A 21,593-nucleotide genomic window follows, 5' to 3' on the forward strand; every position below is an offset into this window, starting at 1 on the left:
TGTTGGCAAACATGTATTGCTTTATTTAGTGTTTCTCTGGATTGCAGAAGTGTCAGCAGTGGGCCGAGACCCCAGGAGGCAGAGGCAGCTGGGCAGCCCAGGCTCTCTGGGGAGGTGTGAGGGGAGAAGCAGCAGAAAGAGGTGATGCCCCTGCAGCTCCTCCCAAGGCCGGCCCCTTCCCCAGGTTCCCAGGACAGGGGCAGCTTGGGGCACAGGAAAGGCCTCACATCCTTGAAATAGGACCAATTATGGTGAGCAGGGTATTTGTCATCATAAGGTATGGACTCAGGCAGAAGGGCTTCTACCTTGTGGCCCCCAAGGGTGATTGCTGGTCAGGGAGCCACATGCACCCTAAGACATGTGCCTGTTTTCTGGGGCCCCTGTTCCTGAATGAGGCAGTGAGGTGTACTGAGAGGACAGGGCTACAGTCCCGGTTCTGCCCCAACCTGCTGGATGAAGGAAGGGCAAGTCCCGTCCCCTCTTTGGGCTACTGTCTCCTGCTCTGTCACACCAGGAAGATGGACTAGCTGATCTCAGTCTTGCACATTTTGTGGTCTGAGATGCCTTCCCCCATTCCAGGACAGCCTCAGGCTAGGCTGATATTGAAAGGACATTGTTAAGGCAGGAAAAGGGGGCAGGCCAGGGTGGTCTCAGCCCCCAAAAGGATGTCGGAGCAGGCTGCAGAGGATCTAGATGGGGAGACAGGCAGGCAGACAAGGCGCCAAGGGAACAAGGAGGACAGAGTGGCCTGAGCAGGAAAGAGGGCACCAGGCCCAGACCGCTCCACCTCTGAGCTACATTCCCTGCCCGGCTGGAGTCAGGGAAAACACATCCAGTGTGTCTTGGGGTGGGAAATGGCTAAAAAAAATAGTTTCCTATAAAGCATCAAAAAATCTCAGAGAAAACCTTAGCAAAAGTTCCCTTCTCTCAAATATTTGGCATCAACAGTGGGGCTGGCGTGTCTGCCTCTGGCCCCGGCTTTCCTATTGCTGTGGCCCGGCCTGGCCCACTCCTGGGGCAGCTCCCTAACCCCTCCCTGCAGCGCCCTCAAGAGAGGGGAGAGTAGGAGGCAGGAGTTTGTCTGTGGGCTTCGAGGTGTCCCTGGGTCCCTGTCTGGAAGCTCGAGTCTTTGGTAATGGGAGGGGAAGAGAGGATAAGCAAAGCGTTGGGAGGTGGGAGGGTCCAGTGGGCACCTTCATCACCGAGAGTTCAGCCGTGGGGCCACCTGTGGGGAAGGGAGAAGCCCAAGTGTGAGCGGGAAGCAGACAGAGGCGCATTGGGCACTTGTCTTCATGGGTTAGGAGCCTGCAGCGGCAGCCTGGTCCTGCAGACTCTGATCCTACTCCCTAGCCGGAGAGGGCCTCTCTTCCCACCCAGCACACCCCAGGCCCCCAGGTCTTTCCCCTCCCCATGCTGCCATCTTTATGACCCTCTGCACTACAGGGGCTCAAAAGGCCCCTCACTCTGGCCCCAAATGGGCAACAGGATGACAGAGGTGGTATGGTACCCAAGCACTGCCAAGACGCCGTGGTCACCGGAGGTTCCACCCCAGTCCTAGGGCCACCCCAGTCCCAGGTCCCACTCACCACAGCCAGGTGACCGTTCTTGGCCTTAGTGATGAGCAGCTCTGAGCCAGGTGTGAAGTCGATAATGCCGTCCCTGCCAGGGCCCCCTGCATATGTGATGCTGGAGGGAAGGGTGTGTGTGAGGACTGCCCCAATGTGTACACTCGGCCCCCTTGCCATGCCTACCTGCCTTACCTGCCCTGGTTGATGTTGATGTTGTTCACACGGTCAGCGCTAAGGGCCGTCTTGGTCAGTGTCTCAATCACATGATCACTCTGCAGCACCACATCCCCCTGGGGGCCCAATAAGGGGAGGGGTTAGGCTCTGCCCTGACCTACAGAACCCACCCCACCCTGCCTCCCCGTCCCCAAAGGGCACCTTCTGCTTATTGTCCTCGCGCTGCACATGCAGCACAAAGAGGCTGTCGCTCAGGCTGCTGACGGAGATTCCTGAGGGGGAAGGGCAGAGGTCAGGGATCAAGGTCAGAGCAGGGGCCTCCCTACGCAGCCCTGGACTCTGGCTCACCCGTCAGGTTGGTGTAATCAATCCTCTGCTTGACTTTGGCATCCTCCACGATGACCACAGCGTTGGGCGTCAGTAACAGTTGCCGGGGTCGGGGTTTGTAGCCCTTTCGGTCATATTTCACTACAGGCACTGCGTACTGAGGACAGAAGGTAGGATGAGGGGCAGGGGAGGGGCTGAGGGGGCTCCAGGGATAACCCCCTCACCCTCTGCCCAGGCCCCGATGCCTCCATCCCTGATGTCTCACCTGGATGGGCTCAGTGCCAAGGGCCTGCAGCACTTTGGGGCTGATCTCGTCTGCACCTGCACCAGGTGGGGAAGAGAGAAGTCAGAGGAGGAGAGAGGGGACTAAGACAGTGATGGAGGGTTTGACACTGGAAAGTCAGGGGCTCACCAAGCCGTGTGCTGATGAAGAGCCTGGGGACACTCTGGGGGTAATTGTCCTTCTTCCCCTTGAAGATCTCACTGGCCACGGCTTTCTGATGCAGCTGAGGAGACAAGGGCCAGGAGGAGGGATTTCAGAGAGTGGGGCCTATCAGAGCTTCATAAGCTGAGAAAGCCTCCCTCACCCTCTTTCCGGCCCCAACAGCAGGAGGCTAAGCCCTGCCACCAACACTCCCATGAACCCCTCCCTCTACCGCACCCCCGGCTCCACCAACGAAGGCAGAGAGTTCCCTAGAAGGGTCCTGACAGCATTGTCAGGGTGCAGGCCCTAGGACCCCCAATATTCAGCTTCAACATGGGATCTTGAAGCTGACCGATTGCTAACACTCAAAACTACTACAGGTTACCTGCGTGGGGCAGGTCCTTAGCATCACCCAGTATTGAGTTGGCAAATACAAGGCACATTGGCAGCCAATGTCTGTCTCCAAAACCACGGCAGACATTACCAACCGATTAGACTGAAGCTGCAGCCTTTAAAACACAGGGCTCTGGGAAGCCTCTACTGTCCAGTGGAGTTGGCCCAGGTGAACCCTGCTTTCCACCCACAATCTACTCCAGCTTCTGCTTCATGTGTGAGGCCAAAGAGGGGCTGGGGTCCATTTGAGGTCATGTGGTAAATCAGGAGTAAGGTGCTCCCCCAGGCTGGCACTCCCCCTGGCCAGTCCACACCTGCCTCTTTGCTCTCCATACCTGCTGCTTCCACTCAGGGCTGATGCTCCGGCAGTACTTCCACACCATGTTCTTCATACACAACTCCCGCAGAAGCTCTGAGGCCTGTGGGCACGACACGAGCAGCATCAGGGCACCCAGACAGCTGGCTCCCTTCCCTCTGAGGACAACAGGCATATGCCCACCACCGGGCTCTGGCCTAAGCGACATCCCCTCAATCTGGACAACCCCTTCCATTCCCGAAGGGGTTTCTCTCAAAACAACTAGCCCCAGTTCCACTCCCTTGGGGAGCCCTCCTGACTGCTCCTCTGGCCACATGCTAATTGGGCCCCTCCAGAGTGCTTTAAAAGTCCCCAAGTCCGCAGGGAGGGCCCGCAGACCTCACGCAGGGCAGGTGGTGGTGTGGGCCAGGAAGTGTCCAGGACATTCCGGGGCAGCTGCCGCCGCAGGTTGAGCAAAAAAGAGGTGCGCACGTGGTCCAGGAAGAAGGCGTTCTCGGGGCAACGGGGTGCATGGCGTAGGATGAAGCCTCGAATGAGCCTGGGGGTGGGGAGCCCAACAGGGATTGGAGTGAGAAGTCTGCAACAGACCCCTACACACGTCCGGTTCTGCACCCCCTCGTGGTGCCTCAGTGCTCACCGCCGGATAGTCTGTGCTGCCCACTTCCTCTTGGCCGCCTTCCTCCGTCCCAGTGTTCCCCGCCACCAGGACTGGATGCAGATGGCTGCAGAGACCACAGATGGCTGATCTCTACCCCCTCACCAGGGTGGCCCACCCTGGCCCCAGACCCTGCCCCCTGGAGACCGCTGGGCCCCGAACCTGATCGCTTCGCCCGGAGGAATTTCTGCCGCCAGTGGAAGCCCCGCCAGGAGGCCTGGATCTTTGTGGCTGTAGGTGGGAAAGAAAGTCAATGGGCCAGAGCTCAGGGACCACTGAGGCCTGGCTGCCAAAGCTCACTGAGTGGCATGGATGAGGGATGGCTGAAGGAGCTACTGAGTGAGAGGATAAATAAGAAGGGAGAGTAAGTGAAAGCAAGTAGGAGGCAGCAAAGGAATGTGGGAACATGCTCAGTGTTTGTACCAAGGGCAGGACAGATGGTGGGGGCTGAGGCTGGGGGTGGTAAGGAGGAGGGCAGCTGATTGTGGGCGAGGCGGACTTCCTGAAAAGGGAGCCCAAATGCAGTGATTTATTTCCTGCTCCCCAGAACGGACCCCACTGGGACAGGAAAGGTGGGGCTCTCTCACCCAGGCTCTGCCTCCGGACCTCCAGCGCATCCTCTGTGGCAAACAGCGTCTTGGGAAAGCGGATGAAGATCTTGGTCCTGGGAGGGCAGCAGTGATCAGCCCCTGGTTGCCATCCCCATGCCCTCTAGACCCCAGGAGCGAGCACCACTCACCTGCCCATCTTATACTCTTCTGGCCTATAGCCGAGGTGCCTGACCAGCACAGCCACCCCGTCCTGAGGCCGTCCTGCCCAGGTGGGCCATGTCTCCAGGCATAGCGACTTGTACCTGGGGGGCAGGAGCAGAATGAACCAGCTCCCACCTCGGCCACCACCCTGCCCTGGGGACCCAAACCAGCTTTTCTGGGCACCTGCTGGGAGGTTCCCCTAACTGGCAGCTCACAGAAAGCATGAGAGGTGGCTCTGTTGTCCTCATTATAACAATAAGGCAATTAATATTCTCATCTGCCTAAGGCCACAGGGCTGGAAAGTAACAGAGATGGAATTCACACCTGAGTCCCCAGACCCTAAGTCAGGATAACCACAAAACTGCTCTCTCCTTTCTGAGCTGACAGAAACTCTGTCCTCATAAGCTTTTACCATTTCTCCTGGTGACAGATATGTGGATGCCTGCCTCATGCCACGTGCTCTGTGAAGGCCAGGCCTGGGGGGAGGTGTTCTACCAAGCCTGACATTAGGCCTGCAGCATGGAAAGGCAGCTCAGAGCCTCAGCATCCTGGCTTTGCAATGGGGCTGAGAACCCCTGTCTTCCCTCCCAGGATCTACCACGCTCCTACCCTCTGGACCCCTTGTCCTGGCACTGAGCCAGGCCCCGCCCCACCTCTGCAGGAAAGCCTCGTATTTGCGGCGATAGGCAAAGCCGGCTCTGCGCACTCGCAGGTTCTCCATCAGTCCCAGGTACTTCACCTGGTGCCGGATCAGCACCTCATCAAAGCGGCCTGGAGGAGGGGTGACGGGGTAATCAGTGGGCTCGCCTGGACAGCGGGCCGTGGCCCTAGCCGAGGCCCAGCCCACAGGCCCATGGGCGGGAGGGCCTACCTGGCTGTTTGGCGTCGTTGGGCTTGATGCAGCGGATGTAGGCGGGCTCCTTAGACTGCAGGATCTCCACCAGCCGCAGGAGGCTCATCTTGAACTGGGTGGCCACCTGGTGAGCCAAGGTGGATGGGCGGTTGGCTGGAGCTGGGCTAATGCCTCTGACTCCTAGCACAGCCCACCCCTGGGGCAAAGCAGCAATTCCCACAACTACCCCTACCCTGCTGGGGCCCTTCCTTCCTCACAGGGGACAGGCTAGGCCCACCTGCATCACCACAGTGGCTTGGCTAGAGACCTCAGTTTAGGAACCTCACTGGGGTCTAAAACCCTGCTCAGGCCTCAGCACAACCTCTATCCTTTGGCAAGCACTCTTTCTCTCCTAGAATTTCAAGGCCACTTTCCTCAACAATGTGTCCTACACCTATACATTCAACCATTATCCCTGTACACTGCTAGGGAGAACCTTCAAGCAGACTCCAGCAGACTCGCAATCTATCGAGGCCCCATTAGTAACAGGGGTGTATGCCTGTGGTTCTGGGAGCACCAAGAAGGGGCATCTAATCCCGTTTATGGGGGAGTGGGTGTCAGGAAAGGCCTCCTGAACATGCCCCTTCACCTAAGTTTTAAAGGATATGTAGGAGCCTAGCAGATGTGTCTCAGTGGTTGAGCATCGATCTATGAACCAGGAGGTCACGGTTTGACTCCTAGTCAGGGCACTAGTCAGGGCACATGCCCGGCTGCAGGTTCAATCCTCAGTGTGGGGTGTGCAGGAGGCAGCCGATCAATGATTCTCTCTTATTGATGTTTCTATCTCTCTCCCCCTCTCCCTTCCTCTATTAAAAAAAGAAAAGGAAAAAAAAAGGGTGGGGGCACTGAGGGGATAAGGACACATATGTAATACCTTAATCAATAAAGGAAAAAGAAAGGATATGTTCAGTGGTTAAAGCATCATCCCGATACACCAAGGTTGTGGGTTCGATCCCCGGTCAGAGCACATATAAGAACCAACCAACAAATGCATCAGTAAGTGGAACAACATATCAATGTTTTTCTCTCTGGCTAGAAATAAATAAATTAAAACAAAAAGAAGACAGGAGACAGCCAGCCAGAAGACAGAGAGGCGAGAAAGGCATTCCAGGCAGAGGGCAGTCTGAGCAAAGGCTTGATGGACACAGTGAGCTACAAACGGGACAAGTAGAAAAGGGGGTTAGAGGCAGGCAGAGGCAGGATCGGAGCAGGACTCAAGAGTCACACCAGGGAGCGTGAATTTAAACGTGAGGGAACAAGGGAGCCACAGAGGAATTTGGAGTGAGGAAATGATAGAAACTGATCTGCAATTTGGAATATCCCCACAGCAGTTATGTGGGGGATGCTTGGTAAGGGCAGGTGAGCAGCCAGGAGACCAGGGAGGAGGCTGGCTGGCTCAGAGGAGAGAGAACAAGGGCGGACATGGAGCAGTGGTTGTGTACATGCACAGACATAGAGCACACACAGAAGTAGGCACAGACACACACCCACAGGAACCAACACACACAGAAGCTCGTGTGCACAGAGCCAATTCCCAGGCTCCTGCAGGCACTCATCCACGTGCACACACACGCCTTGGGCCCCACAGCCTCCACACCGTCTCTGGGCGCTTCTTGTCACTGAGCTCACTCCGGTCGAAGCACTGGCTCATAATGGGATTCTCCGAGCTGCACATGGTCTGTGAGGGCAGAGCAAGGGGTCAAGGTTGTAGTAGGACAGATTCCTGGCACACTGGTCATTCGGGGCCAAACCTGGAGTCCTCCCCCGAGTCCTCCTCACCTCCTTCAGGTTCCGGAAGAGAAGGTCATTGTTTTTATCCAGAAACCCTGGGAGGAGAGAGCACATGTGAGCTGAGGAAGAGTCCCCCCTCCCTGCCCACTGGGGGGACCCAGCCCCAGAATCCTCACCGGTCACGCTGTAGGTTACTTCCCCAGCGTAGTGCAGAAGGCGGAACTCCCCGCGGCCCAGAGATTTCCTGGTCCGCTGGTCAGCCAGCTTGTGCCTGGGGGTGACAGAGAGAGGAAGCTACAGCTTGCTGCCTGAGCCATGCTCCCTGCCTGCTGAAGAGTCTTAGAGAGGAAACAGACCTCCAGGAAGGAGCAGGCATGCCCAGCCCACCCACAGCCCACCCTGCCTCCCTGCACAGAGGTGGCCACGGAGTCCAAGGGAGGTAGGTGGCCTTGCCCAGGGTCACACTGTGCCAGGCCCGGGATCTGGCCCCCGCTCTGCAGGGCACACTGGGCAGAGGGCTCCTCTCAGTGCCTCTGGCTGCTGCATGACTGCTCAGAGGGTTGAGCATGGCCCGCTACATTTTAAGAATAGAATCTGCCCCAAGAGATTACTTACTAGTACGTCTTAAGCATGTGTATACCCTTTAGCCCATTTTCTATATTTAAAAAACAATCCTCACTAGAGGATACGTATTTTCTAAAATTATATTTTATGTTATTATTAGAGGCCTGATGCACAAAAATTCGTGCAAGAGTAGGCCTTCCTCCCCGCTGGCTGCCGACACCGGGGACCCAGGCTGGCTTCCCTCAGGCTGCCCACAGGCACTCGGGATCCAGGCTGCTTCCCTCCTCAGGCCGCCCGCAGGCACCTGGGACCCGGGCTGGTTTCCCTCCAGCCCAGGCTTCGTCAGGAAGGACGTATGGTCTAATTAGCATGTTACCCTTTTATTATTATAGAATATTATTTTTTAAGCTTCACCCGAGGGCATGCTTAGAGAGAGAAGAGAGGGAGAGACACACACACACAGAGAGAGAGAGAGAGAGAGAGAGAGAGAGAGAGAGAGAGAGAGAGAGAGAGAGAGAGAGAGAGGACCATCGATGTGAGAGAGAAACATCTCCCAACGGGGGTTTGAATCTGCAACCCAGATATGTGCTTCGACTGGGAATTGAACTGGCAACCTTTTGGTGCACAGACCAAAGCTACGTTTTGTCTTTAATTATTATTTAGAGAGAGGGGAAGGGAGAAGAAGAAGGAAAGGGAGGAAGGGAAGGAGGGAGAGGGAGAAGGAGGGAGGAGAGAAAGAAACATCTATTGGTTGCCTCACATACATGCCCTGACTGGGATCAAACCCACAACCTAGGTATGTGCCTTAACTGGGAATCGAACCCACAAACTTTCAGTGCACAGGATGACACTCCAACCACTGAGCCACTCCATCCTGGGCCCATTTTCTACTTTTAAGAACTATTTCAAGCAACTAACCAGAGACACAGGCAGAGGTTAAGGCAGAAAGATGTCTGTGGCAGCCTTGTTATCTAGCAGAAGCCGGAGGCTGGCCAGGGCCCCCAGAGGCTGGGTAAGAGCCATGGGGTGTCTGTGGATTAGAGCCATTAGAGCAAGCATTTTGAGGAACTCTCTCTGATGATACAGGAAAATTCTGAAAGATAGAACACTACCCTAAGCCTTCTACAGTAAGTCCTCACTTAGTGTCGTTAATGGGTTCTGTGACTTTAAGTGAAACGATATATAACAAAAGCAATTTTACCCAGAGGCTAATTGATATAAACAAGAATGAAGTTCCCACAACATCTCATCAATGGTATAACAAAACAACACTGAATGAAACATTATCTGAGGACCTGTTCTACACAGTAAGTTCTCAACCACGGGGAAAAAAAAAAAAAAAAAAGGTATAGAAAAAGGCAGGAAGGCCCTGACTGGTTTGGCTCAGTGGATAGAGCATCATCTTGCGGACTCGAGGGTCCCGGGTTTGATTCCGGTCAAGGGCATGTACCTTGGTTGTGGGCACATCCCCAGTGGGGGATGTGCAGAAGGCAGCTGATGTTTCTAACTCTCTATCCCTCTACCTTCCTGTCTGTAAAAAATCAATAAAATATATTTAAAAAAAAAAAAAAAAAGGCAGGAAGGAAATGCCTCGAATTGTTAACAGTGATGGCCTCTGGGTGACAGGACTACAAGTGGCGTTTGCACACATTCCAGCATTTCTCTAAGGAGCAACGTTATTTTTACAACCAGGAAAAGGGTTTTAACGTACTATTAAGCAAAAATGCATAGGGCTTTGGCATTTGTAGCCCTAGGACTGAGTCCCAGCTCGGTAACTTACTAGATGGGAGATAACCTTGGGCAAAGGACTTCTCTTTGAACCTCAGTAAAACGGAGCCAGCACCAGGAACACCTCCTCGGATGGCTTCAGGTTAGAGGAGATGATGGGAACAGACGATGCAGGACAGAGCTGGGACAGAGGGGCTTGCTTCTTCTCCCTCGCCCCACTTTAAGGGATGAGTTAAATAAAAAGCAACTTGCAAATAAAGGAAGCTAAACAATCTCAGCAAGTTTCCTTTTTTTTTTTTTTTTTTTAATATGTTTTTACTGATTTCAGAGAGGAAGGGAGAGGGAGCGAGAGACTGAAATATCAATGATGAAAGAGTATCACTGATCGGCTGCCTCCTGCACGTCCCACACTGGGAATCGAGCCCGCAACCCGGGCATGTGCCCTGACAGGGAATCGAAGTGTGACCTCCTGGTTCATAGGTCAATGCTCAACCCCTGAGCCATGCCCGCTGGGCCTTCGCAAGTTTCATTCTCAGAAAAGAATAAGGAGGAAGCCATGATCCTGTGGATGTAAGGTGAGCTGCGGCTCTGTGCGCCTGTCCTTGAATCAGCCCCTCCTCCGGTCATCTCCTCGTGGCTGATGTTTTAATTGTAGGGGGGATCCCAGGCTTCCACAGGTTCTACCCAAGTAAGCCCTGCAACCCCACTCACGTCAGGAAGTGCGGATGGTGCTTGATGGTGTCCTCCAACTTCTCCAGGAAGGTCAGATCTGTGGCCTCCCCAGGGCGCAAACATTCCTCGTCCTGGGGGGTGTGGCATAGAGTGATGGATGTGTCAAGGGAGGGGCAGGAGAGCACAGGTAATTTAGGGGCACCATGCAGGAGGCAGAGACACGGGGAAAATGGGCAGATCAAAAGGACTTCCTAGGGACAGCTTCCAGATGCAGCCAGCACCTCACCTCACCCTCCATGCAGAGCCCTGCCCTGTCCCTGCTCAGCCCCAAACTCAGGCCCTCCGTGGACTGGCCTGGAGAGAAAGGGGAAGGAGTGATGTCCTCCCACCCAGGCCCCACACGAGGCTTTAGAGGAAAAGACGACTCACCAAAATGGAAATGATGCCCTTGAATTTCTCCTCTACCAGATCACAGATGATCTTGTTGTTGAAATACTGGACAGGCTCCCACTGAGGGGGAAGGGGAAGGAGGGCATCATCATGGGTCCAGGTGCCGCCCCTGGGGACGGACACCTGGGCTTCCTGTGACACCTGCAGGCCTGCACTTACCGCGATGCCCTCTGCCTCGTACTCCTCCTGCTCTGACTTGAGGGTGAGTTCGATGAACAGTTGCTGCAGCTTCTCGTTGCAGTAATTGATGCAGAACTGCTCGAAGCTGTGAGGAAAGCAGGAGAGACCACAGGAGCTCAAGGTGGCCACAGGACCGGGGTAAGGGGAGGATGGGCCAGGCCCCTGAGCAGCTATGAGAAGAAACACTGATCAGGACCCAGGATGGCTGGGAAATCACTGACAGGAATTCGAGAGGTGGGTGGACAGAGGAGAAGGACCGGGACAGAGAGACAGGAGGAGAGACAGGCAGGAGGAAGAGGGCACTGACCTGTTGTGCTGAAAGACTTCGAAGCCATAAATGTCCAGGAGCCCAAGGACTGTGGTGCTCCGCCAGCTGGGGCTCTGGGCATCCTAGGGTCATTCAACCAAGAGCATAGGTCCCCAAGCCTGCCAGCCCCCAGTGCCCAGGCCCAGGCCTCCCTGGACTGCCTTCCCTACTACCTTGGGAGCAGCCTGGACCACACCCTCACCTTGGAGGCTAATGACCTGTTGATCTTCCCAACTAGCCAGGTAAAAGTTCGACTATACACGGCCTTGGCAAGAGCATCTCGAGCATACGCAGCCTGCTCCAGGTTCAGTGGGCTCAGGAGCTGCACGTGTGGCGTGAGACAGGGAGATGAATGCTGAAGACCCCCCTCCACCCACTCCCCTCTGGGTTCAGGTCCAACACCAGGAAACTATGTCTACTCGCACTCCTGCTTGGGGGGGAGGGGGGAGGGACGGGCACAGGAGAGGACACAGTGACCCCACCAGAGGGAAGGAGGTATATGGACAAGAGGCCCCATTCCTAGAGGTTGGAGTCTTGGTTCCAGCCTGACTCCCTCACCCTCTTCCTGTGTGACCTTGGCCCACTCCCTGTGCCTCTCTGAGCCAGCTGCCTTATGTCCTTCCAGCATTGCTGAGAGGACCAGCTAGCGGACCAGGGGAAGGGGCAATGATGGCTGGGAGCTACCTTATACCTGCATCCCTCACCCCATCTCCTGAGGCAAAGGCTTGGCCTCACCTCTTCTCCCTTGGCGATGATCTTCCTGTGTGTCAGGGCTTCCCGAAATGTTGAGCCGTCCACACCAAGAAGCTGTCAAGGGGGTGGGGGGCATGGTGAGGGTGCCCTTCCCCTCACCCAGCTGCTCTGCCTTTGCCCTCTGCGCACCCCGCTTACCCTGGTTAGATACTTGAACTGATTCTCACTGGTGACCTGGGCGTTGCTCTCCTCATCGGCAGCAAAGTGGAGGTTGCCCAAATGCAGGACACTGGCCACGATGCTCAGCAGGTCCTGGGGGACAGGCAGGGGCAGATGGGAATCACAGGATGGGCTGAGAGTTCCATGAGGGCAACCGGGGTGGTCGGATGGAGCAGGGACTGGGAGGTGACGTGTTTGAGAGGAGAAGGGGGATCTAAGTAGATACGGGCTGTAAAAGTGGGTTGAGATTTTCAGGGGGTGACAAGAGAAAAGAGGGTCCCCAGCAGAGGCCTCACCTCCACTTCATCTTCAGTGAAGTTGATGACCGTGAGAGCCTTCCTGACGACCTTCCAGTCGTTCTTGTCGTTGATGGAGGAGACTTTGGCACACTGGCCCTGGAGGAGGGGCAAAGCTGGGTTGCCAGCCCTGGCGCCCTGCTGCTCCCCGGGTGGCACCTGCCCTGCCCACCAGCTACTCACCTTCACCAGGTACAGGTAGCTCTGGGGATTGCGTTCCAAGCCCAGCCTGCGCAGTGTCTCCTCTTCGCCCCCCTCCAGCAGCTGATAGAAAATGTGGAAGTTCCTCTCCCCGTGATTCTGGTGGACCACGCGGGACTTCTCCAGGAGGTAACTGAGAATGTGGCCACCCACAGGGGCACCCTGTGGGCAAGACAGAACATGGGGACCACTCAGGGGGATGGAAAGTGGGGCCCATCTTCCCTTCTCTCCCCTGCCGTCTTGGTTCTAATCCCAGTTCTGCCTCTAAGTGCATGGGATCCGGCAAGTCACCGGCTGCCTCAGCTTCTTCATCTAAGAAATGAGGACACTGAACCCCATCTACATGTCAGCTCCATGCGGACGTACAACAGGCACCTCAAACTCAACAGCCCTGAAAATGAACTGCTCTCCCGCTCCTCAGGCTAGCTCCTGTCTTCCATCTTGATCAGTGGTTATTCCATCCTTCCAGGTGCTCAGGCGAAGGAGTCTGCAGGCCTCCTCTCATCCCATCAGTCCATCAATCCTGCTGCCTTAACCTTCAGAATCCCAGCGCCCAGCTGCCGCTCACCACCTCCACTGCCCCCGCGCTGGTTCCAGCCATGTCACCTGCCATCTAGATTATCCTATCAGCTTCCTTACTGGTCTCTCTGGGTGGCCTGCTTCTCTGACACCTAGTCTCAGCAAAGCAGCCAGAACGGTCCTTTTAAGAGGAAAGTCAGATCCTCACACATTTCTGTTCCAAATCTTCTGATGGCCCCCTTCCACTTGGGGGTTCCCCAATTCCCATCCTCAAGGGTAAAAGCAGCTCCCACCCACAAGAGAACTTCCACTTGAGGGTTCCGTATTTAAAGAGCAACTGCCCCCACCCCTTACCTTGTTTTATTTTTTGCCATGGCACTTGTCACCTACATTACATTTCTCTGCTTACTGTCTGTCTCCCCTAAAGGCAGGATTTTTGTCTGTTCTGTTTCAATGCTGCAGTACCAGCATCTGGCACAGTGCCTGGCACACAGCAGGAGCTCAATAAATGTTTACTGGTGCCTACTGAATGGGAATCCCACCCCCTGCCCTGGCACACCACAGGTACCTTGAAATCAAACTGCACGTCCATGTACTTCCCAAACCTGCTGGAGTTATCGTTCCGGAGGGTCTTGGCATTTCCGAAGGCCTAGGAGCAGATGGGGGTATGAGGGATGCCGGCCTTCTCTCCCTGCCTCTCCCTCCTCTCAGATGCTACAGGACCCTCACCTCCAGCACAGGGTTGCTCTGTAGCAGCCTGTCACGCACAGCACCACCCCGCTCAGGGGCTGGGCAGGTCTCAGCATAGAACTGCAGCAGCCGCTTGGTGGCCTCCGTCTTGCCTGCCCCGCTCTCCCCAGAGATCATCACTGCCTGGTCCCGGCGCTCCGTGCGCAGTGCCCGGTACACAGTGTCAGCCACCGCGAACCTGGGGCAGAAGCTGGTCAGGAGCTCAGGGGGTAGAGTTGGAGCAGCTGCAGCTGGTGGGAGTCTAGCAGGTGGGCTGGGAGAGGGCACTTACATATCTGGCTGGAGTTCTCTTGTGGGTGGGAGCTGCTTTTACCCTTGAGGATGGGAATTGGGGAACCCTCAAGGGTGTGGGTAGAGGGAGATTCTTCACAGCTGTGGAGGGGGTCCCTTTCAATTTTAGTGTATGTGCTGCCGAAGCGAGCACTGGACACGGTCACTTTCAGAGGGAAGATGGAGAGGATCACTCAGGAGTGGGGGTGTTACAGGTCATTCAGGTAGAGGCTGGGGTCCCTCATAGGTAGGGCTGGAGGTCCCCAGAGGTAGGGGTCAGAGGGTCACTAAGGTTGGGGGCCATGCCAGGTACAGTTGGGCAAATAAGTCATGAGTGAGAATGAGTTGGGTGGGGGCTGGGGAGGTCCCAACCAGATGGAGCTGATTCATCTCAGGTGGGGATGGAGTCGGTCCAGGGTGAGGAACTGTGGGATTTCTCACAGCTGTGAACAGTGCTTCATCCAAAATGGGGAGTCAGGGGTCATTTTAGAATGAGGGCCGGGTGGGGTCATCTCAGATGGGGATGGGGGTGTCACTCACAGGTGGGGTGGCACCTCGTAGAAGCTGACGCCACGGTAACGCTCCATGTGCTGCCGGCTGTAGATTTGGAGGTCCCGGTAGGGATTGACAGAGACCAGGACCGGGCCAATGTAGGTCTGGGGGTTGGAGGAGGAGGGTCAGAATTTTCTCCCAGAGGCCCCTGGTGCCTCTTTCACCCTCAGTCCTGCCTCTGAACCCCCAGCAGCCCCACTGTCTTCCCACTCGGGCCTCACGTAAATGAGGTTCTCCCGGAACCTTCGCCGCAGGTTCTCGATGAAGGCGGCCTCACTGGTGAAGTTCTCCAGCAGCACGAAGTCCTGCACCCCCACCCGGTCACGGGCGGTCAGGGCGCTCTCCATGGTCACCCGTACCCCGTCGCTGCCCAGGGCCTGTTGGGAATGAGCCACGGGGAAGGGTCAGGGCCAGTAGGGTAAGGTAAGGCCACTTTTCTCTCCACCACAGCCTGTGGGATTGAGTGGGCAGCCAGGGGCAGGTGGACACGGGAGGCCTGGACACAGGACACAGGAGAAGGGCTACGCTGTGTACACGGGGCCTGGGTCACAGGAAGCCGGCACATGGAACATTGAGGACACAGGCAGGTCACCCAGAACAGAGACCTCATGGGTGCATGGACCTGGACACAGACCCTGGAGCACAGAGGACCCAGAGGACGGAGGCGCAAGGCCACCGAATCCGGGGAGGTGCTAATTTTGTGTAGAGGAAGGGGGGTCACGAGAAGGAACTCCTGGAATCACAGAAGAAAAGCTCTGTTGACCTTGGACAAATCCCCTCCCCTCTTAGGGTTGCTTCCGCCTCAAGGAGGAGGAGTTGAGTAAGACCAGGTGACTTTAGGTCTCCACTCTGAGCCACAGGTGGCAGGTGTTGTTGGAGGACAGATGGCTCAGAGTGAATTCTGGCAGGGTAGGAGCACCTCTCCCACCCCACCCGCCAAAATCTCCAGGGGGAGAGTGTCTGGAGACTAAGCAAGAGACCACCCTCAGACCCAATATAGGAGCGGACTGCCCAGGGGCCTCCCGTCCAGCTGGACTCAACCCTCACCCCATAAGGGGGGCCACCCTCCCATAGCTGGGCCACACCCTCTCCATCAGCTGCCAGGCTCCCCAGACACCCTCCTCCACTGGGAGCCCGGAGAGGCCTCAAGGGGGTGGGGGTTTTACCACGGAAAGCCCAGCTGCTGCCTCCAGCTGCCTGGGGCCCACCAGGGGGGAGGGAGAGGGGCAGGCTCCAGGCGGCCATCCCCCCATGACACACTCTTTGAAAAGGGCCTGGGGCGCTAGGAAAATGACACCCAAAGTGTCAGGGGTCCGAGAAGAGCAAGGTGGCAGTGGTGGTGGTGGGTTTATATCCCAAAGCTGGCAACAGGTCGTCTCCAACCACAGACGCCCCCAGACCTCTCGCCAGGGGGACCCTCTGGGTCTGACCAGGGGCCTGCCTCGCCCCGGCCTGTCCCTCCCTCCTCCGCCCCATTCTGCCCCGAAGCTGCCAGCAAATCTGGCCGGAGCCCCCGCCCCCTCTGCCCCCTCCGCCCCCAGGGTGCCGGGTCCGAGCTCTCAGCCTCCCCCGCGAGCTAAGAGCCGGGGCCCAGGTCCGCGCGCCCCGCGGCCCTCCCCGCCTCGGCCTCCTCCCCCTGCAACTTCCCGGGACGTTTTTCCACCCGAAATTCCTGCGCCGCGCCCGCTTCCTGGCGGTGCCGAGGCGGCGCCGCCCGGGACCCCCGCCCCGCCCCGCTCACCGACGCCCGGTAGCGCATCCTGCCCGCCGCCAGCGCCCCCTCCGCCGCCGGTGCTCTCGGCCCGGGCTCCGCGGCGGCGGCGGCGGCGGCGTCAACGAGGGAGGGGCCGCCCCGCCCCCGCGCCGCCCCCTCCGCGAGCCCTTGGAGCGCGGGGCTCCCCCCGCCCCCGCCCCCGCCCCCGCCTCCGCCTCCCTGGGGCTCGGACCCCGGGGTCCCTCTCGGTGGGGGGCTGGGGAGGGACTGAGGGTACTCTCGGGGCGAGGGTGGGGCGGCGGGGCGGCCCCGCCGGGCAGGGGCGCCGCCTGAGTCAGGTTTTCCAGGAGGGACGTCGTTGGCTCCAGGGTGGGGCCCGGAACCCGCGCGGCCGCCGCGTCTACACCGGCCCGGAACTCACTTCCGGGCTGGGGTCTACACGGCGCCTCCGGCCGGGCGCGGGAACAGGGTTGCGGCCGGTGGGTCGCGGAGGAAGCAGGATTTCCCTCTCCCTTCCCCCTAACCTCAAGTCCCGGCAAAGTTAAAAATAGAACGAAATGTCCAAATACGGCCGGCGCGCCCCGGCGGGCGGAGCTCCGAGCGGCCCGGGCCACCCCCGGACCCTCGCTGGGGGGTGGCCGCGTCGTTACGCCTGAAGAAGCACTTTAGGTTCCCGCGTCCACACAGGCTGGTGCCCGAAGGACAGGGAAAGCCACGGGGCGCCTTGGCCCGGAGCCGCGTGCCGGCCTCTAGGGAGGTCCGTTTCCCATCGGGAAACCCAGCCGCCTTCCAGCACGGGGCCAGAACCCTTCTTCTCTACCCTGGACGCCACAACTAGGGCTTTGTGCCCCTTCCCTCCCTCCCTGCCTCCTCTGGAAGGGGCCTCCCCTCTGAACCCCTCGAAATACGTCCACACGTTCTGCCTGGGACACCCTCCTTCTCCCACACCAGCTGGACTCTGGGGAGCACCACCCTGAGAAGCGAACTGTAGCTCAGTCCCACCGCTGGTGGGGGCGATGGCTAGTGCTTGCAAAAGGCTGTAGCATTCATTACAGGCTGTTTGCTGGCAAGTCACTTTTTCACCCTAAAAATGAGGCCAGTACCTGCCTGAAGAGTGCGGAGAGGCTAAGACGCAGCCCTAAAGCACCTCGCAGGCCTCGGTAAGCACCACTCCCCTCCCTCGGCCAGACATTCATTCCACGCGAGCTTGGGGCAGACTCTTACCTGCTGGGGAAGCCCCTCAGACCTGCCCCCCAGTTATCACAAGGGACTCTCAAGAGCATCACCTGCTTCCTCTCACCCTGGCAGACAAGGAACCTGGGGCGCAATACCGGGGCACTGGCTTATCCTTGCGGGGAGAAGGCAGCCCGGACCCAAAACCCCAGTGCACCTCACCTCGGACCCGGGCTCCCGGGGTGGCGGGGTGGGGGGGGAGGAGAGGGGAGGCTGCGGCAGGTGCGGGCTCCAGCCTCGTGGGGAAGGCTCGTTACCTCGAGAACAACAGCGCGGCCGGAGCCGCGACCCGAGGGAACCCGCGGGGCGGGCGCCAGCTGGGAGATGGGGACCTCAGGAAGGAGCGAGGGGACAGGGTGCCACCGCGCGCAGCTGGGAAATGGTGGGAGCGGAGGGGGATATGAAACGCCACCGCAGGCCGGGCTCAGGGCGGGAGGGGGCGCCCCAAGGTTAAACTCCAGAGCTAGCGGGAGCGGAGAAGGGACTCAGCCTCCAGCCCACCTGGGCTAGGGGAAGGGGGCCAGGCAGGCTCCACCTGGAGCAGGGCTCCCAGCGGAGAGCCGGGACGGGCTCGGGGACCCCAGGGGAGGAGCCGGAGAGGGGGCGGAGCCTCGCGGTGGCAGTGTCCGCCCCGCCCGCAACCGCGTCAGGCAGCTGGAATGAGGGGAATCCGCGTGCGGAGGGGTCCGGCCGGCCATCCCCCACCCGGAGCCGCGCCGCCGCATTCCCGGGATGCCCTCTGGCGCCCCGGTAGCCGCCGCCCGGCGGCGGAAGGAGGGGGTGTCTCCACTGCTGCGTGGGCATGAGGGCCGGCTCCGGCCCCAGACCAGCCCCACCAGCCCGCCCGCCTCCCTGGACGGAAGCGCTAGCCTGGGAGAGGTGTTAGAGGCAGGGAACCAAGGGTGTGAGAGCCAGGGGCATCCTGCGTTCTGAGCGCTGTCTTATGGTACTCTCTTCAAAGCCCCCAGCCAAGCCATGAGTCTGTATCGTTATTCCCATTCTACAGACAGGGAAACTGAGGCTGGGCAGATGAATGTCTTGTTTAAGATTTCAGGACTAGGCCCTGACCGGTTTGGCTCAGTGGATAGAGCGTCGGCCTGCGGACTGAAGGGTCCCAGGTTCGATTCCAGTCAAGGGCATGTACCTTGGTTGCGGGCACATCCTCAGTGGGGGGTGTGCAGGAGGCACATCCTCAGTGGGGGGTGTGCAGGAGGCAGCTGATCGATGTTTCTCTCTCGTCCATGTTTCTAACTCTCTATCATCCCTCTCCCTTCCTCTCTGTAAAAAATCAATAAAATATATTTAAAAAAAAAAAAAGATTTCAGGACTAGTAAAAGGAGGAGTGGGATTGGAACCAGGACCTCTAGCACTCAACTAGTCACCCGGGGCTGCCCTGGAAGAGTGAGACAGGTTTAGGGCTGGCAGATTTCCAAACTTATTTGTAAGGGTTAATAGGTGTGACCTTTATCAATGGCTGCAGTGCCCAGTACCCCTGTTGGTGTGGTGTTGATATTGACATGTAGACTTTAGGAGTAGCAGCTAGGGAGTGTGGGCCATGGCCTTTGAGCTCCTAGCACAGCCCTGGACCTAGGGGCTGGGGTGTAGCCATGGCCTCTGAGTGACCTAGGACTTATTTTCCAAGGCTGCTTCTGGGTCTCCTCCCACCTGGGGAGATGTTTCCAGCAAACCTGGATCATCCAGTGCCATTTACCTAGTATGGGCCAGATGCCCCTACGTCTGACCTCTGGAGAAACGGGGAGGTCAATGGACAGCCTCAAATGTTCCCCCAGCCCAGGGTCAGGGCCACGCCAGCCTGGAATGGGTGTTCTGAGGCCGCCCCCCCCCCCCCCCCCCCAGATCACTGCTATAAGTTTACTTTCACTGAGGCAACCGCAAGGCCTGTGGTGGAAGGGGAAAGTACCATAGCCTATCCCACCCGAAGTGCAGTGCTGGGAACAGAACAGGTGCTCAATTTGTATCTATCACACACATTTTAGGTCTGGGCCCAGGCAGCCCCACCAAGGGTTGTTCCAGACTCAAGGGAACTGTTGTGAGGGGGTTTGGGGAGGAATGGTAGTGACTTAGGGGCTCTACCTAATTACTCACAGGGCCCCAGTCAACTCTAGCTCCAGAACCATGGGCCTATGGCCCACCAGACACCTCTCCCTGGGGGTCCAGCAGAAGTAAACAGAGTACCTTGCCCCCTGACCTACCCTCCCTGTTCAATATCCTCTATGTAGAGAGGAGAAAGGCACCTGGCACCACCACCTGGCATCAAAAAGCCTGCCCTTCCTCCACTCCTCCCAGGAGTCACCACCTGCTAAAACCTTTCCTCTGCTCCCCCCTCACTGTTCCAACCCTGGACCAGGCAGCAGCCTCCAAACTGGCCTCCCTGCCATCCTCCTGTTAATCCATTTTCCCACAGCAGCCTGTGGTATTTACAAACACAGTCTGATCAATTAACATTTCATGTTAATAGAGTGAAGGTTTATAGGGCACCAGTCCATGTGCCAAGCCGGTACCTCACACCCACTGCTTCTTGCATATGAACTCCAGTGGACCTCCTTGTCCTCAGTTTACCCTACTGCCCCCACGTTCTTGTGTGACCCTCTCCGGTCCCTTCGCTCCCCATGCCTCCCCACCACACAGAGCCAGAATGAGCTGCCGCCGCCCCTGCCACCAGCTGCTACACGTGGTTCTCTAAGCCTCTTGCCTTTGCACCTGCAATTTCCTTGGCCCTTGCTGCACTTCCCCTTCCCAACTGACTGACTCTTAGTCATCCTTGAAGACTCAGCTCAGGTATCACCTCCTCCAGAACCCCTTTCTGACTCCCTCCAAACACACAGCCCCTTCTTAATCGCTGAATCCCTAGTCAGTCTCTCCCAGAAGAACGCTCTTGCCTGCAGCATACACCCGACCTGGCGCAGTGGGGGCTCAATAACCCCTTGTAGCCGCCTGTGTAAATGAATGAATCACAGAGCAAACAGTGTAAGCAGGAGGCCAGAGCGTGCGGGCAGCTGAATAAGGCCGTGGGCCAGCCATTCATTGTCTCATTCATCTCGAAGCCCCCCACTTGCCGCACTCACTCTAGTCCTGGCGCTGCCGGGCCCAGGGGGCGGGGAACGGGAAGGGGCGGGGCTCAGGCGGCTTCTCCGGAACCCAGAGGCAGAGCCTGGCCAAAGGGCGTGCTGGGTGCCCGCGTCTGGAGAGACCCCGGCCCCTCTTCCCCGCCCTCACGTTACCCACAGTAATCTAAGTCTCCACAAGGCCCAGCCCTGGCGCCACCGGGTCCTGGGATCCCGCATGGGCCGGGCCAAGCCGACCCTCGGCCCCAGCGACCTCCGCTTCCCGCACGGTAGCTTCGGGGTAGTCTCGGCGCCCGGTTGCCCGCCCTTTCCCCCATCCCACCCGCCAGCGGAGGCCTCCCGGGGCCATGAGGCTGCTCCCCGCCCCGCGCCCGTGCCCAGCGTACCCACCGGCTCGGCGCTTTCGGTGTGCAGGCGGGGGCCAGGCTGGGCGGCGTGGCCGGCTCTGGAGTCCGCGGCCCCGGCACGTTCTCCCCGCCCAGGGCCCGCCCGGGGCCGGGCCGCTGCCTGTCGTCATCCCGGGCAGGGCCCAAACCAAGGCGCGCGCGCGCACCCAGCTGCCCCGCCCCGCCCCGGGCCACCCGGCCCGTCCTGGTCCTGACCCCAGCCCCTGGTCCGCGGAGACTTGGTGCCGCACACTCTGCCACCAGGTCCCAGGACGAGGCGTGCACACAAACACACCCCACACCCTACAACTCTCCATCTCTCTCTCTCTCTCTCTCTCTCTCTCTCTCTCTCTCTCTCTCCCTCCCTCCATCCTTCCCCTCCAACGAAGACCCAGCCCTTTCGCTGCAGAGATGGGTGGGTGCGTCTGATGGGGTTCTCCCTTATCGTCCTAGGGCCCCTTTCCATCCCCACAGCAAACCCAACCCTCCTCTGCGGGCTGAGCCAGATCGGTTCTTCCCCATTTGTGACTGCCTCTCTCCC

At 58.3% G+C, this 21,593-nt stretch overlaps 1 protein-coding gene across 2 annotated transcripts; it reads right to left on the bottom strand.

Annotated features, from left to right (window-relative positions):
* Nucleotides 1–21,197, bottom strand: MYO1C (myosin IC). 2 transcript variants are annotated; one of them, XM_080679030.1, is made up of 32 exons: nucleotides 21,057–21,197; nucleotides 14,855–15,010; nucleotides 14,622–14,737; nucleotides 13,791–13,989; nucleotides 13,630–13,710; nucleotides 12,525–12,704; nucleotides 12,342–12,440; nucleotides 12,025–12,138; nucleotides 11,869–11,940; nucleotides 11,336–11,455; nucleotides 11,134–11,216; nucleotides 10,806–10,911; nucleotides 10,626–10,706; nucleotides 10,236–10,327; nucleotides 7,409–7,503; nucleotides 7,281–7,327; nucleotides 7,099–7,179; nucleotides 5,481–5,586; nucleotides 5,263–5,380; nucleotides 4,597–4,710; nucleotides 4,445–4,521; nucleotides 4,020–4,088; nucleotides 3,840–3,924; nucleotides 3,581–3,740; nucleotides 3,222–3,305; nucleotides 2,482–2,575; nucleotides 2,335–2,390; nucleotides 2,091–2,226; nucleotides 1,944–2,014; nucleotides 1,761–1,858; nucleotides 1,587–1,686; nucleotides 1–1,225 (listed from the first exon to the last, which is right to left on the bottom strand). In XM_080679030.1, the coding sequence occupies exons 2-32, from the start codon at nucleotides 14,978–14,980 to the stop codon at nucleotides 1,199–1,201; spliced, it is 3,087 nt and encodes a 1,028-aa protein (XP_080535156.1). In that variant the 5' UTR covers nucleotides 14,981–15,010; nucleotides 21,057–21,197; the 3' UTR covers nucleotides 1–1,198. The 2 variants fall into 2 exon arrangements, with proteins under 2 accessions (XP_080535156.1, XP_080535155.1); XM_080679029.1 differs by lacking the exon at nucleotides 21,057–21,197 and adding an exon at nucleotides 16,375–16,453.
* Between the last annotated feature and the right edge of the window lie 396 nt (nucleotides 21,198–21,593).

This window comes from Plecotus auritus (genome assembly GCF_963455305.1).
Source record: "Plecotus auritus genome assembly, chromosome: 7".
Lineage (NCBI taxonomy): Eukaryota > Metazoa > Chordata > Mammalia > Chiroptera > Vespertilionidae > Plecotus > Plecotus auritus.